General features: G+C 37.6%; 1 protein-coding gene across 1 annotated transcript in view; it reads left to right on the forward strand.

Annotated features, from left to right (window-relative positions):
• Positions 1-3300: 3300 nt before the first annotated feature.
• The window catches only part of LOC110442884 (voltage-dependent L-type calcium channel subunit beta-1-like), a 99351-nt gene continuing 87114 nt past the window's right edge, over positions 3301-15537 (forward strand). The window contains exons 1-2 of the mRNA XM_021486737.1: positions 3301-3578; positions 8500-8577. Coding sequence (XP_021342412.1) covers positions 3522-3578; positions 8500-8577 — 135 coding nt within the window. The 5' untranslated portion in view covers positions 3301-3521. The remainder of the gene's footprint in view (positions 3579-8499; positions 8578-15537) is intronic.

Consider the following 15537-nt stretch of genomic DNA (forward strand, 5'->3'; position numbering starts at 1 on the left):
CGATATCGTACCGTGTGTTACCGTGAGATGTTATGTACAGTACCAATAGCTATCTGAACAGTTAGTTCTGTGTTATTTACGACATCTGGGATATCCGGTTTAGAAACTAGCGGATTGTTTTTGTGTTCCGCGACGTCTGTTTTTATATGGAATATCTAAATGTCTATCTTCCGTTTTAAATAGCATTATTAAAATCAGGATTTTTTCTGCGATGTAATGTATAATAGTTTATTCGTCTATAAATCTGGATATAGCTTAATTTCAGTAGGTTGTAACTACAAAATCACAAACTCTTTTTTTGCCATCTCTTCAGTGGAAAATACCAAAAGGAGCCGGACTACTCTGAGCGGGACGCTTAATGATACATATGTGTAGACATTTCCTGCTCACAGTCATAGAAAATACCATTTTAACTCATTTTTGTCACTGGTCGCTCTATTACACTCAGTAACTGCTCAGTATATCAAATCCATATAATAGAAAAATATTTATGTATAAAAACAACAAAAGATAGGTATGTGCATTAGGTTCGTTTAATAATACTTTTAAACATGACAAAATTAAAACACACAATGAATTAAAAATGCATGTTGTGCATGTTGTAAAATTATTACTGCTTTCTATGACATATTTGATTACAAACTTAAATAATTATAATTCCGTGTTTTGACAAAACTAGACATAATTTCTCATAGCATTATGATACATTTATTTCTACAAATAATATATTGATATATATATAAATAAATACATATTATATCAATAATCTCACACTAAATGCTGCCTTTAGAAATATCATACGATACATATATTAATATAATTATTAATAAAACTCACACTTGGCCAAGTATTAATTGATTATAGTTTAGTTTAAACATATTTTATTGCTTCTAAATTCAAGCAAGAGGATTAGGCACAAGTTATGACAACTTATAAAATCCCTCTCGTCAACAATTGTACTACAACAATGTGATAGCGACAATAGACATATATGTACATTTGTTATACCATAAAACTAATTTGGAAATCAGAAAAAGGAAAGACGAAACAGATTGAAAGTGCAGGTAAACAGGTTGAAAGTGCATGGAAATCACATGAATATCATATATCATTCCTTATCATATACAACAATATAATGTATAATAATATATAATATATCTGCCTGGCACATACTAGCTACACACTTCGGCTACTTACTCTGTTCAAATTGCCCATGTAAATTCTCATTCCTAATAATCTTGCTCTGTTGTACATTCAAGCTCATTCTAGGTATCGTTTCATTGTGCCAGGCAGAAAAGAAATAGACATTTATTTTGTATAGTTCATATTACAAAAATCACTTATGGCATGGTGGTTCAGAAAAGATTGTGGTAGGGTGGGTAGGTTTATTAGAAAGACAAGGAATGAAAGGATAGACTATAGGATAAGTTCACCTGTTCTTCAAGACTATTTAAAATCTATTACTTGTACGAATAAATATTTGAACAATTTCAAAAATAGTTTGGTTTTCATGTAATGTTAGATCAACATTTCCATGCAAAAGCGTATCTAGATGTAATGGACGATACCGACGCAACTTAATTGATTATATGAAAAGTAAATAAAAAATACATCAAAACTCACTGACGGAGCCCTACAAGGATCTGCCCTATGACCTTCATTATTAGTCACAGTGATTACTAACAGGCTGTTCCAAACACGATTTTTAGTTCATTTAGCTATTTTTACTTTTCAGATGACGTTTTCTTACTAAAGAACATTGTATTTTCATATGAAGACACCTACCTCCAAACCGGGATTTATAAGTCAACAGTTTTATAATAACCTGGGAACCATTAAAGAAATTTCACAACCACACATCATCGAAAGACAAGATGCCAAATCATAACACGGTATATATGTTACTTAACGCTAATATTGAAAAAGAAAAGTTTAGTAGGTATGAAATACGGTATTTCTGTATTTTTATATCTCTGTAGGCTGGTATGCAAATATCGTATATTTTATCCGCGTTTTAGTCTCATTATTAATGATGAAAGAAAACTATAATAAAGTCAATGGCATGGCAACTTTATATGTGACGTCACACAGGGGTCCTCAATCCTAGAAAAAAATCCCTCTAGATCCTCATAATACATGTAAAGCACTCATTCCCATCGCGTCGTGATAATGACGTCACAGTTTCCCGTGCCATACAACTTCTGTGAACCCTTTCACCCCTATGCAACTTTAGTAGACCCTCAATGGGTTGATCCGGATAAGTTCATTATGGTCTTCAGGGGTGAAAGGGTTAAGGATTCCCCTGTGTATCAACGTTGTCGTCTTCAAATTTTAACAAGTAAATGGATCAACCGAAATAAAATATGTAAAAGTACGTTAGCTGCTTTTTGCCGTTTCGTTGTTTTGTCTTTTCGTCTGATAAAAAGAGAGATTTAGCACATTCTAAATTATCGTTGAACCGATTAAACGTGGTTTTTTTTAGATTTAATAGTTTACTTAAAACGTTAATTATAATTAATCAGAAATATCTAACTGATTGTTTTGATATCCACAAAGTCAATTTTATTGCTGATACTGAAAGTGTGTAAAGAAATCTAATTATGATTACAAAAGATATTCAATAACACTCTATACGGCATTAATTCAGAAAATTTATATCCGATTGTCTCATTTGTCAAGTATTTTTTTCAAACAATTGAAAGTCTGATATTATTTTTTCAATTTCTAAATATATTCTTATAGCCACGGACTTATATAGCAATTCCGTGTTCTAACGAACCAAAGATGTACACAAATATATATATATATATATACCTAATGCTAATTAATGTTGGGACTTCCAAATTAAGTGTCCTTAACGCAGTTCTAGACCCTGAGAGGCAGCTCATCCCAGCAGAAATGTCGTTACACTGGAAAATGATACTAACATATGTAGTTTTATCTTTTTACCTAGATAAATATGCTTAGACCAGCCATTGTAGAGATTGCTGAAACCATTTTCACTGGAATTTTTTTCGCACTGAAATTACCTTCGACACGCAATAATACCTTAGCCAATCAGATGTCTCGTAACATTTGTGCTTCATGTCGTCACGGCATCTCATGTAGGTTTGTGAAACGAAAGGGTTTCGTAATATTTGTGAAATATTTAGTTTTAATAAAATTAGCCACCACTGAGATATATTAAATAAAACGAAGTATTTGAAATCTGTAGCGATATTTCATCATAGGGCAAGCAAATATCGCGCAAAATCAGTAGAACGAGAAAGATTGTGTCGATATTTATATTTGGAAACGAGGATCGCAGTCCCTTTCGTGCCAAGTAGAGATACCTTCATCCTGTTATGATATTCATTCATTTGAGATTTCAGTGAGCCAGACGAGTTTGTATGGTTGATTTGGTGTCGTACTTTCGAAACGGTGGACACCAGAGAAAAGCGATGAATCCGCGTTCTTGTTAATGGACACATACGTATTCGTATGGCGCTGAATCGTGAGAATCCCCGAACAGCAGTGATGTTATGGCTGGACTCCCATCGCAATTTTCAGAGTTAACCGACATGCCTCCTGTATCTCAGGTAAAAACACTACAAGGAGCTGGTTTACTTTTATTTTAGTGAATTGTTTGTATATATGATAATATGGCTTCTCAGATTCCGGGCTTGGCCGCTAATTTCCATCGCTGTATCTCGGATGCTGACATTTGACAATCTGAGGGGCGCCGATGGGGGCATGTCAGTTCTCGTGAAATGGTTTGTTTATTCACGATTTCCTTTATCATTTTACTAACATTCTTGTTGAAATGAAGCAGGCTGTTGTCTTAATTAAGTATTCAACACATGTATGTTGAACAATTAAGTTAGATTGTCTTAATCGTATGTTTATTCCGTGCTTCCTCTATTTACACCGACAGATATCAAACCTTATGTTTTCAACATGTCTGCTGTTATGCAATTTTTGAGGGAAAAGGGATTGGGGGGCCAGGTGGTATGCACTAATGATATATAGTCAACATTAAGAATGAACATCTGAGCCCTACTGCATCATTTAATTTGATAGTAACTGGAGTTTATCGATGTAATGGTCTACAGTGAATTGATATATACATGCAGCAACTTACATTATTTCTCCAAATATGTTAACGGAGCTAATTGTTAAACCAAATCCTATAGACATACGTATACCATTGCCTTCTTTCCAGAAACATGCTACTTTTATGTAGATGTACAATCAATCTAATCATGCAACATATCAGTAAATGTGAGCATATTCAATTAGATTGATGTAAAAAAATACTATTTAGTTTAAGAGGTGTATAAGTATTGTAGGTATTTTTTGTTGTGATTTCTCCAATCTGTAACGTCACTCGAAACTATCAAATTGTTTTTTTTACTAAAGTGTCAATTCCAAACAGGTTTGTTCATAAATTAGATACCATACTTTCCACTTTTCTATTTTGTATACAGTGAAATTGTCATAAAAGTATCATCAAGTGAAAATTGCACACATGATTGCATTTTGACAGTTTTTTGTGTCGTTCATCCACAAGTGTCCCCTTTTAGGTAGTATCTCGTTTACGGTACTGTCCTGTTTTGGGTAAGCTAAATATAACGGTAATGGTCGACTGTAGCTCTCATTGTTCTCTTCAAGGTAGGAAATTCACAGTTCAGATTTGATCCCTCCCCCAAACCCCCATCCCCCAAATTCTATGTCTGGCCCTTTGTCACTTTGAAGTAGCTGTACCTATTTACCACCAACAGTAAAGTCTTGTGATAACATGTTTTAAAAAAAGACTTAACAAGTTTTGGGAAAACCAAGACCTGATTTATAATTAAAGATATGAACTTTAATGAAAAATTAACGGAACTTAACTGTCTATATTATTTATAATACATTTTACATTTTGTTTACATCATTATTGTTAACTATGTATTGTATCACTATGATTTTGAGTCCGGCGAAGAGGATTGTTCAAATCCGGTACCGGAATAAACTTAACTTAACAGAACTTATAGTGGTTTCAAAAGTAAGTATAGGAGAAAGGCCGGTAGACCATTGGGATATCATATTATAAATGAGAAAAAAAAGTCAAAACAATGATCCATGTGTCCTGTTTTAAAAATTAAAATGATTTCGTAACAGGAGCTGATATAGAAAGGTGAAAGCGTAAGTCCCAAACTAGAATGCATCCCGGAACAGAACGTGGAAAAAAAGTAAAGCTTGCTTCAATCTGTCTTTCCGTCTTTCTTAGCATCATAACAATCTTATTTTTAGCATGGAATCTGGTTTTGCCTGTGCCGAGTTGATGGTCAGATTAGGTATATGTGTCGAGTACAGTATGATCAAGGGGCTGACAAGATGTGCTGCACAGAGAAGAGTACAAGACACCACTCAGTTCAGTTGTAGAACTATATTACTTGTCATTTCCTTGTAGTGTATACCCTCAACAATGATGAGGAAGTCTTGTGAGCTGCCGGTCACATGGTGCACATAACTAGACACCGAAACAATGTTAATGCAACATGCAGACACAAATATAATTTATTATACAAAGTCTACATACATGTATAAAGTGGAATCTTTATGGTAGAAGAGAGTCCCACCAGTTTTCTACAGTATGTTTATACAGGCTTTGAAAATTACTTTTCTCATAAATTGTATTAATTATAGGTTGCAGTCATTTTAAGGTATTAAGCTTAATAGCATTTTGAAATAATTTCCTGTAATGTTGCAGAAAAGCGTTTTACTTATGCATAACAAATATTATGATCGGTAGCAGTGTTATATCGGTGGATATATATGGGTATGAGATCCTTGCATTTTAATCAAGAGGTTTAACTTGGGGGTAATTATATATAAATTACTGTTGTGAAAAAGGAAGTGATAACAAATATTTACTTCTTTTTTAAATAAAACTCTTCGCTGAATCCAATTTAGAAAATGCTGACTAAATTTGATAATTGGAGCTCTTCTTCATTAATGGGGATAAGAAACAGATTCCACTTCATTTCAGAAACATGAATAAACAAAAAGTAAAACATTGTTTTGATTTTGCAAAGCAAATTGTGGTGAAATCAAATACCCCTTGTACATTAATGAAAATATATACATACTGTATACAATATTCATTGGTGTCTTAGAACCATTTTCATAATAATAAAATATCAAAGGATATAAGTTTTGATAAAAAAAATACCTAAAACAAATATGTTAAAAATTAGACATATTTAACTCATTCACCCCTGAAATTTCATAATGAACTACTCCAAACTTTGAATTGGAAGAGTTCAAATATGTCTTCAGGGGTGAATGAGGTAACTGTAAGCAAGCTGTCATATTACTTATTTTAAAAGCTGTACAGTTTCAGTATAAGATAGCTGTTCAGACTGCATTACATAGCTCAGAACACTTAAGATTTATTTATTAGTTCGAGTAATTCTAAGTTCCACCTGTCTTATTTCAATTACTATAATTATAAGATACACTACATTTTTGTATTATTATGCTGTAATCTACCAGCAAAATACAGTTGAATGTTGTGGTAATGCAAGTGCTCATTGAGTTTATCTACATATCGTATTTATCCTGCAACAATCAAAAGGGACGACACATAAACTCTGCCTCAAAGTCAGAGGGCAGGCTTATTTCGGGATTATGAAAATAACCAAAAGTTGACATTTCTTCTAAACTGCAATATAGGCAGGCTTATTACCATGCATGGGCTTAAGACTGGATGAATACGGTAACATGATGGTATAAAAGGCCCTTTGCAATGCAATACATTGTGATTTATATTATAAATTTGTGATTGTTATTTTGTATACATATGTATTCTTAAAAATTTCAAAGTAACAAATTGTAAGTAGGCCTATAGCAATTATATGTGCTCTATGTACATTGCCTATGGTAAGCTGCTATGTTGTATAGAAGGAAAAAATCAAGCTTACAAACATGCTATTAAACTGTGCATGCATGTGGAGTTTAACCTTTCACAATTTGTGATTTAAATTTATGCAGGTAGCTAATTCAATTCTTTGTCTTGTCAAAGAGCAAATGTTGTTTTGAAATAAAGTAGACTCAGGTTTGCAGTTTTATTTATAGTTTGAAATGAAATAGGATCGATTCATAAATTATATATTAATTATGAGATAACTTCATCATTCTAGTTTGTGTTTATTTTTCTTATGCTGTTTATAGATATTACAAAGGTTATATGTTGACTTTGATATTTAGGGCTAGACACTAAGGGAAGCCCACTAATCTGAGACTAGTGATCATGAAATCTCTATCTCGACTATGTACATGTGTTTTTTTTTTTTTAATTTACTAGTCAAAATTTGGTATTATTTATTAGGTTGAATGGGTAAGTGCAATTTGCACATGTGCTAGTAAAATCAGAAACCACTAGTTGGAACGACTAGTGCGCATACATTCTTTACTAGATTTCTAGCCCTAGGCTATGGTATATATTATAAACATTGCTGTGTTTTTGCATGTTAGGAACATGTACTGGCATTTGGTTTAAGAGTTGTCTCCCTTAGAAAAGAAAAATGGTATATTTCCTTTCAGGTCCAGAGAAGAGTTTTGTTTTCAGAACAACACAACACAGTAAAAAGTATGAAATCAATGCAGATATATATATATTATTGTTAAACCTATCCAGCATAGATATTGGTAATCTTGGAATAACAAAAACATATTTATAGTTATACCAACTGAAGGCTATATAAATACATGTATATATATAGTATACACGTACCAGTAATATTTTTGATCTCAAAAAATCATGAAGCAATTAATTTTTTCATTGAAAAATATTTTACAAAGATTGCATAGAAACTGCATTTGGAGATTTGGACTGTGCTTGTCTGAAATCAACCAAATCAATTTGTAACTGTTAGAATATAGACAATAAAAACAGGCAAACATACTAATAAGGATAAAGATGAAATATCATTAATTAATTACCTCTGCTTTTTATAATGTAATTTACTCTGAAGTTGTAAAAAAAGACATTTGAGTCTTAATTAAAATATAGAGATGAAACTAGTGATGAATCATTTAATTATGATTACCGATTTCAGATGGCGATGTATTTGTACAGACACTGTGCAGTGTATTGTGTACATATGTAATGTATATATCTGAGGACTGTACTGTAACAGCTGTGGTTTTAAAAGCTATTGATGTCTGAATCATCATGTAAACTAGCTGATAATTTCCTAATTCATTATATATTACATCAGTTAAATAATAACATATATATTTTCATTTTCCTGCCATGTGTATACACACTAACATAATTAGGTACAATAATACAACATCATTCCTGCCTGTTTTTAATAAAAATATAGCTTGGATTTCGTCAAATATCAGGATACAAGTGACGTCATTGATTGGTAGCTATAGCTATAGGGTGTTAGAGATGTATTTGTATTTTTAAAGTTAGTTTGTTTTAAAAGTTGTGATATAATCAAACAATTTTGTTTTGTCTTTCAGGGTAAAGGTAAAAAGAAGGGAAAAATCAAACGCTCCGATGGCAGCTTTTCTGACAGTTCAAACAGCTTTATAAGACAGGTAAGTTCTGTTTACATTTTACGTAAATGATGATTGTAAGTCGGATGATTCCTTATTAACTCACTAGGGATCAATCTAGGTTTTAAGGGAATCTACCCTTTTTCAGATTTGGGGGAATGGCCCCGGAAATTAAAATTTTGATACAGGGCTCTAGCATCATGAAGGTAAAAGATAAATGTTTTGTCCGACATACATGTGTGCAGTATATTTCAATTTATAAACAATTTTAAGCTTAAAATTGTAGAATTTTTTGTTTAAATTATGTGAAGAAAAAGTACATTTGCAGTATTTTGCATTTTAACTGTTGATCTTGTGAAGAAGAACCGCTATTTTCTTGTTGAAATAGGGGAATTTTTAAGCGCATAAGGGGAATTTCAAAGAACAGGAATTTTCTTCTTTATGGAAAACTAGATTGATCCCAGCTCACATGGAAGCTTTGGAACACTCATCAAACAACACATACATCTTATATATGATCCTTCAACATTTTGTTCTATCTATTGTGGGTCAAGTTGAAAATTGGTACAAATGAAGGTCCTTTACTTGTTTCTCATTTTGCTCCATTGATTTCCTGCTACCTTCACATGGTAACACACTAACTTAAACCCTTATGTATCTGGCTTTTAAGTGTCATCACACTTTAGAATCTTGTTATCTGTCACAGACTCACAGCTGGTACATGTAAATTTGTGGAAATCAGAACTAAGGACAAGTCTATTCAAAATTTTGTTGGTCTATATATAGATGGTAAAAACCAAACAGAATTAACATGTTTTCTGTACTGTATGGCCACTTCATCCATGTACGACTATCTGTGGTACTAGAGGTCAAGACTTGATCCATGTTGTATATCAGTGGTGCTAGAGGTCAAGTCTTCATCCATGTACGACTAACCATGGTACTAGAGGTCAAGACTTCATCCAGGTACGACTATCCATGGTACTAGAGGTCAAGACTTAATCAATGTACGACTATCCATGGTACTAGAGGTCAAGACTTAATCAATGTACGACTATCCATGGTACTAGAGGTCAAGACTTAATCAATGTACGACTATCCATGGTACTAGAGGTCAAGTCCTCATCCATGTACGACTATCCATGGTACTAGAGCTCAAGACTTCATCCATGTACGACTATCCCTGGTACTAGAGGTCAAGTCTTCATCCATATACGACTATCCATGGTACTAGAGGTCAAGTCTTCATCTATGTACGACTATCCATGGTACTAGAGGTCAAGTCCTCATCCATGTACGACTATCCATGGTACTGGAGGTCAAGCCTTCATCCATGTACTACTATCCGTGGTACTAGAGGTCACGACTTCCTCCATGTACGACTATCCATGGTACTAGATGTCAAGTCTTCATCCATGTACGACTATACATGGTACTAGAGGTCAAGACTTCATCCAGGTACGACTATCCATGGTACTAGAGGTCAAGACCTCATCCATGTACGACTATCTGTGGTACTAGAGGTCAAGTCTTCATCCATATACGACTATCCATGGTACTAGAGGTCAAGACCTCATCCATGTACGACTATCTGTGGTACTAGAGGTCAAGTCTTCATCCATATACGACTATCCATGGTACTAGAGGTCAAGACCTCATCCATGTACGACTATCTGTGGTACTAGAGGTCAAGACTTGATCCATGTTGTATATCAGTGGTGCTAGAGGGCAAGTCTTCATCCATGTACGACTATCCGTGTTACTTGAGGTCAAGTCTTCATCCATGTCCGACTATCCATGGTACTAGAGATCAAGACTTTATCCATGTACGACTATCCATGGTACTAGAGGTCAAGACCTCATCCATGTACGACTATCTGTGGTACTAGAGGTCAAGTCTTCACCATGTACGACTATCCGTGGTACTAGAGGTCACGTCTTCATCCATGTACGACTATCCGTGGTGCTAGAGATCAAGACTTCATCATAGATGGTAAAAACCAAACAGAATTAACATGTTTTCTGTACTGTATGTCCACTTCATCCATGTACGACTATCTGTAGTACTAGAGGTCAAGTCTTCATCCATGTAAAACCAAACAGAATTAACATGTTTTCTGTACTGTATCGCCACTTCATCCATGTACGACTATCTGTAGTACTAGAGGTCAAGACTTCATCCATGGACGACTATCCGTGGTACTAGAGGTCAAGACTTCATCCATGTACTACTATCCGTGGTACTAGAGGTCAAGTCTGCATCCATGTACGACTATCCGTGGTACTAGAGATCAAGACTTCATCATAGATGGTAAAAACCAAACAGAATTAACATGTTTTCTGTACTGTATCGCCACTTCATCCATGTACGACTATCTGTGGTTCTAGAGGTCAAGTCTTCATCTATGTACGACTATCCATGGTACTAGAGGTCAAGTCCTCATCCATGTACGACTATCCATGGTACTACAGATCAAGACTTCATCCATGTACGACTAGCCGTGGTACTAGAGGTCAAGTCTTCATCCCTGTACGACTATCTGTGGTACTAGAGGTCAAGACTTCATCCATGGACGACTATCCGTGGTACTAGAGGTCAAGACTTCATCCAGGTACGACTATCCATGGTTCTAGAGGTCAAGACTTCATCCATGTACTACTATCCGTGGTACTAGAGGTCAAGTCTGCATCCATGTACGACTATCCGTGGTACTAGAGCTCAAGTCTTCATCCATGTACGACTATCTGGGGTACTAGAGGTCAAGTCTTCATCCATATACGACTATCCATGGTACTAGAGGTCAAGTCTTCCTCCATGTACGACTATCCATGGTACTAGATATCAAGACTTCATCCATGTACGACTATCCCTGGTACTAGAGGTCAAGTCTTCATCCATGTATGACTATCCGTGGTACTAGAGGTCAAGTCTGCATCCATGTACGACTATCCGTGGTACTGGAGGTCAAGTCTTCATCCATGTACGACTAACCATGGTACTAGAGGTCAAGACTTCATCCGTGTACGACTATCCGTGGTACTAGAGGTTAAGTCTTCATCCATGTACGACTATCCGTGTTACTTGAGGTCAAGTCTTCATCCATGTCCGACTATCCGTGGTACTAGAGGTCAAGTCTGCATCCATGTACGACTATCCGTGGTACTGGAGGTCAAGTCTTCATCCATGTACGACTATCAATGGTACGAGAGGCCAAGACTTCATCCATGTACGACTATCCATGGTTCTAGAGGTCAAGACTTCATCCATGTACTACTATCCGTGGTACTAGAGGTCTGGTCTTCATCCATGTACGACTATCCGTGGTGCTAGAGATCAAGACTTCATCATAGATGGTAAAAACCAAACAGAATTAACATGTTTTCTGTACTGTATGTCCACTTCATCCATGTACGACTATCTGTAGTACTAGAGGTCAAGTCTTCATCCATGTCCGACTATCTGTGGTACTAGAGGTCAAGTCTTCATCCATGTATGACTATCCGTGGTACTAGAGGTCAAGTCTTCATTCATGTACGACTATCCATGGTACTAGAGGTCAAGACTTCATCCATGTATGACTGTCCGTGGTACTAGAGGTCAAGTCTTCATCCATGTACGACTATCTGTGGTACTAGAGGTCAAGTCTTCATCCATGTACGACTATCCATGGTACTAGAGATCAAGACTTCATCCATGTACGACTATCTGTGGTACTAGAGGTCAAGNTGGTACTAGAGATCAAGACTTCATCCATGTACGACTATCTGTGGTACTAGAGGTCAAGACTTCATCCATGTACGACTATCCGTGGTACTAGAGGTCAAGACTTCATCCATGTATGACTATACGTAGTACTAGAGTTCGAGACGAATGACATTTCATGTTTAAAGTGTTCCAAGACATGTAGAAATACAGAAAAAAGGAAAATTAAAGGTGTTTATGATTCAACTATGAAACCCTTTAATACTGTGAGCAATTTACAACTGTTGGCTGGAGCAGGTAATTCATTCTTAAAGTAGTATTTTATGTAAGCTGTGTCAGAAGAAATTCCAGCTACAAGTTAATGCTAACCTCAGGTACTGATTATCCACCAGCAGTTTATCTTGGTACATGGCACAGGTAAGTCAAATTCTACAAGGCATCTGGTCCAGGTAAGTCCCATATTGTACCAGCTGGTATATATATATGACACAGGTAAGTCATATATATGGTACCTGGTGACTGACTAAGCCATCTGCCATAGGTATTGGTCACGCCTTTCTTTGAAAACTTCTCATGTTACTAAGCTGATCCATGAATTTTGATGTACATGTATTCAACTTTTGTTTTTGATTTGTTGCACAGGTAATATAACAATGTCATGTCACCTCTGATTTGTCCTTTTTGACATACTTTTTCGTATTTGATAATTTATTTCAGGCTATTTTTAAGGGTTTTGGATTTCCCTTTATAAACTGAATCAACATATTCAGTTGTTTTATTGAGAAACTCTTATTTGCAGGAGTATAGATGTGTCATTGTACTTGGAATTGCAAATGATTACATAGAACGGAGTTGCATGTATAGAGGGGAGATAGAAAGGGATTGTTTATTAGAGTAGCTACGGTAAAACACTTATTGATATATACCAAACAGTTTCTGCTGTTGATATTGAATATTATCTTTAATGCAATATTTATATTGCTCATGCACTGCAAATTGGAATGGAAACAAAACGTTGCTGCAGTTTTCCCAATGGGTACCTATCCTGGAGCCTGATAGCATGGTAGTACAGCAGTATTTGTGATGGGCTAGTCAGTGATAGTGGTACTACATGTACAGGGTAGCATCCAGTTGTCTGACTAGAGGCAGGGGGTGGTGCTGGGATAGTGGTACTACATATACAGGGTACCATCCAGTGGGCTGACTACAGTCAGGTGGTGGTGCTGTAATAGTGGTACCCTGAAGTACCACTATTACAGCTCCATCCTAACACTGGATGGTCCCCTGTAATCCCCCTATCCCTATGTCCCCCCTGCCTGTAGTCAGTCCACTGGATGGTACCCTGCTAACACTGGATGGTCCCCTGTACATGTAGTACCTCTCCCCCTTGCTACCCCACCCCCTGTCTGTAGTCAGACCACATGATGGTACCCTGTACATGGAATACCACTATCACTATGTCCCCCCTGCCTGTAGTGAGACCACTGGATGGTAACCTGTACATGTAGTACCTCTATCACTGGCTACACTACCCCCTGCCTGTAGCCAGACCACTGGATGGGACCCTGGACATGTAGTACCACTATTACAGCTCCATCCTAACACTGGATGGGACCCTGTAATACCACTATCACTATGTCCCCCCTGCCTGTAGTGAGACCACTGGATGGTAACCTGTACATGTAGTACAACTATCACTGGCTACCCCCCCCCCTGCCTGTATTCCTAACACTGGATGGGACCCTGGACATGTAGTACCACTACCACTGGCTACTCCCCCCCCTGCCTGTATTCCTAACACTGGATGGTCCCCTGTACATGTAGTACAACTATCACTACACCACCCCCTGCCTCTAGTCAGACAACTGGATGCTACCCTGTACATGTAATACCACTATCTCTATGTGCCCCCTGCCTGTAGTCAGTCCACTGGATGGTACCCCGAAGTACCACTATTACAGGGGGTGGTGCTGTGATAATGGTACTACAGGGTACCATCCAGTGGGCTGACTACAGGCAGGGGATGGTGTAGCCAATGATAGTGGTACTACATGCACAGGGTACCATCCAGCGTTAGGACTACAGGCAGGGAGTGGTGTAGTGATAGTGGTATACGGGTGGTGCTGTAATAGTGGTACTTCAGGGTACCATCCAGTGTTAGGACTACAGGCAGGGGGCACATAGTGATAGTGGTATTACAGGGTACCATCCAGTGTTGGGACTACAGACAGGGGGTGGTGCTGTGATAGTGGTACTACAGGGTACCATCCAGTGCTAGGACTACAGGCAGGGGGCACGTAGTGATAGTGGTATTACAGGGTACCATCCAGTGTTAGGACTACAGGCAGGGGGTGGGGTAGTGATAATGGTACTACAGGGTACCATCCAGTGTTGGGACTACAGACAGGGGGTGGGGTAGTGATAGTGGTACTACAGGGTACCATCCAGTGCTAGGACTACAGGCAGGGGGGGGCGTAGTGATAGTGGTACTACAGGGTACCATCCAGTGCTAGGACAGTGTTAGGACCACAGGCAGGGGGTGATGTAGTAATAGTGGTATTACAGGGTACCATCCAGTGCTAGGACTACAGGCAGGGGGTGGTGTAGTGATAGTGGTACTACAGGGTACCATCCAGTGTTAGGACCACAGGCAGGGGGTGATGTAGTAATAGTGGTACTACAGGGTACCATCCAGTGCTAGGACTACAGGCAGGGGGTGGTGTAGTGATAGTTGTACTACAGGGTACCATCCAGTGTTAGGACCACAGGCAGGGGGGGGTGTAGTAATAGTGGTACTACAGGGTACCATCTAGTGTTAGGACTACAGGCAGGGGGTGGTGTAGTTATAGTTGTCCTACAGGGTACCATCCAGTGTTGGGACTACAGGCAGGGGGTGGGGTAATGATAATGCTACTACAGGGTACCATCTAGTGTTAGGACTACAGGCAGGGGGTGGTGTAGTGATAATGGTACTACAGGGTACCATCCAGTGTTGGGACTACAGGCAGGGGGTGGTGTAATGATAATGCTACTACAGGGTACCATCTAGTGTTAGGACTACAGACAGGGGGTGGTGTAGTGATAGTTGTACTACAGGGTACCATCCAGCGCTAGGACTACAGGCAGGGGGTGGTGTAGTGATAGTGGTATTACAGGGTACCATCCAGTGTTGGGACTACAGACAGGGGGTGGTGTAGTGATAGTTGTACTACAGGGTACCATCCAGTGTTAGGACCACAGGCAGGGGGTGGTGTAGTGATAGTGGTACTACAGGGTACCATCCAGTGTTAGGACTACAG

This window comes from Mizuhopecten yessoensis, unplaced genomic scaffold, assembly GCF_002113885.1.
Source record: "Mizuhopecten yessoensis strain PY_sf001 unplaced genomic scaffold, ASM211388v2 scaffold716309, whole genome shotgun sequence".
NCBI classification, from domain to species: Eukaryota; Metazoa; Mollusca; class Bivalvia; order Pectinida; family Pectinidae; genus Mizuhopecten; species Mizuhopecten yessoensis.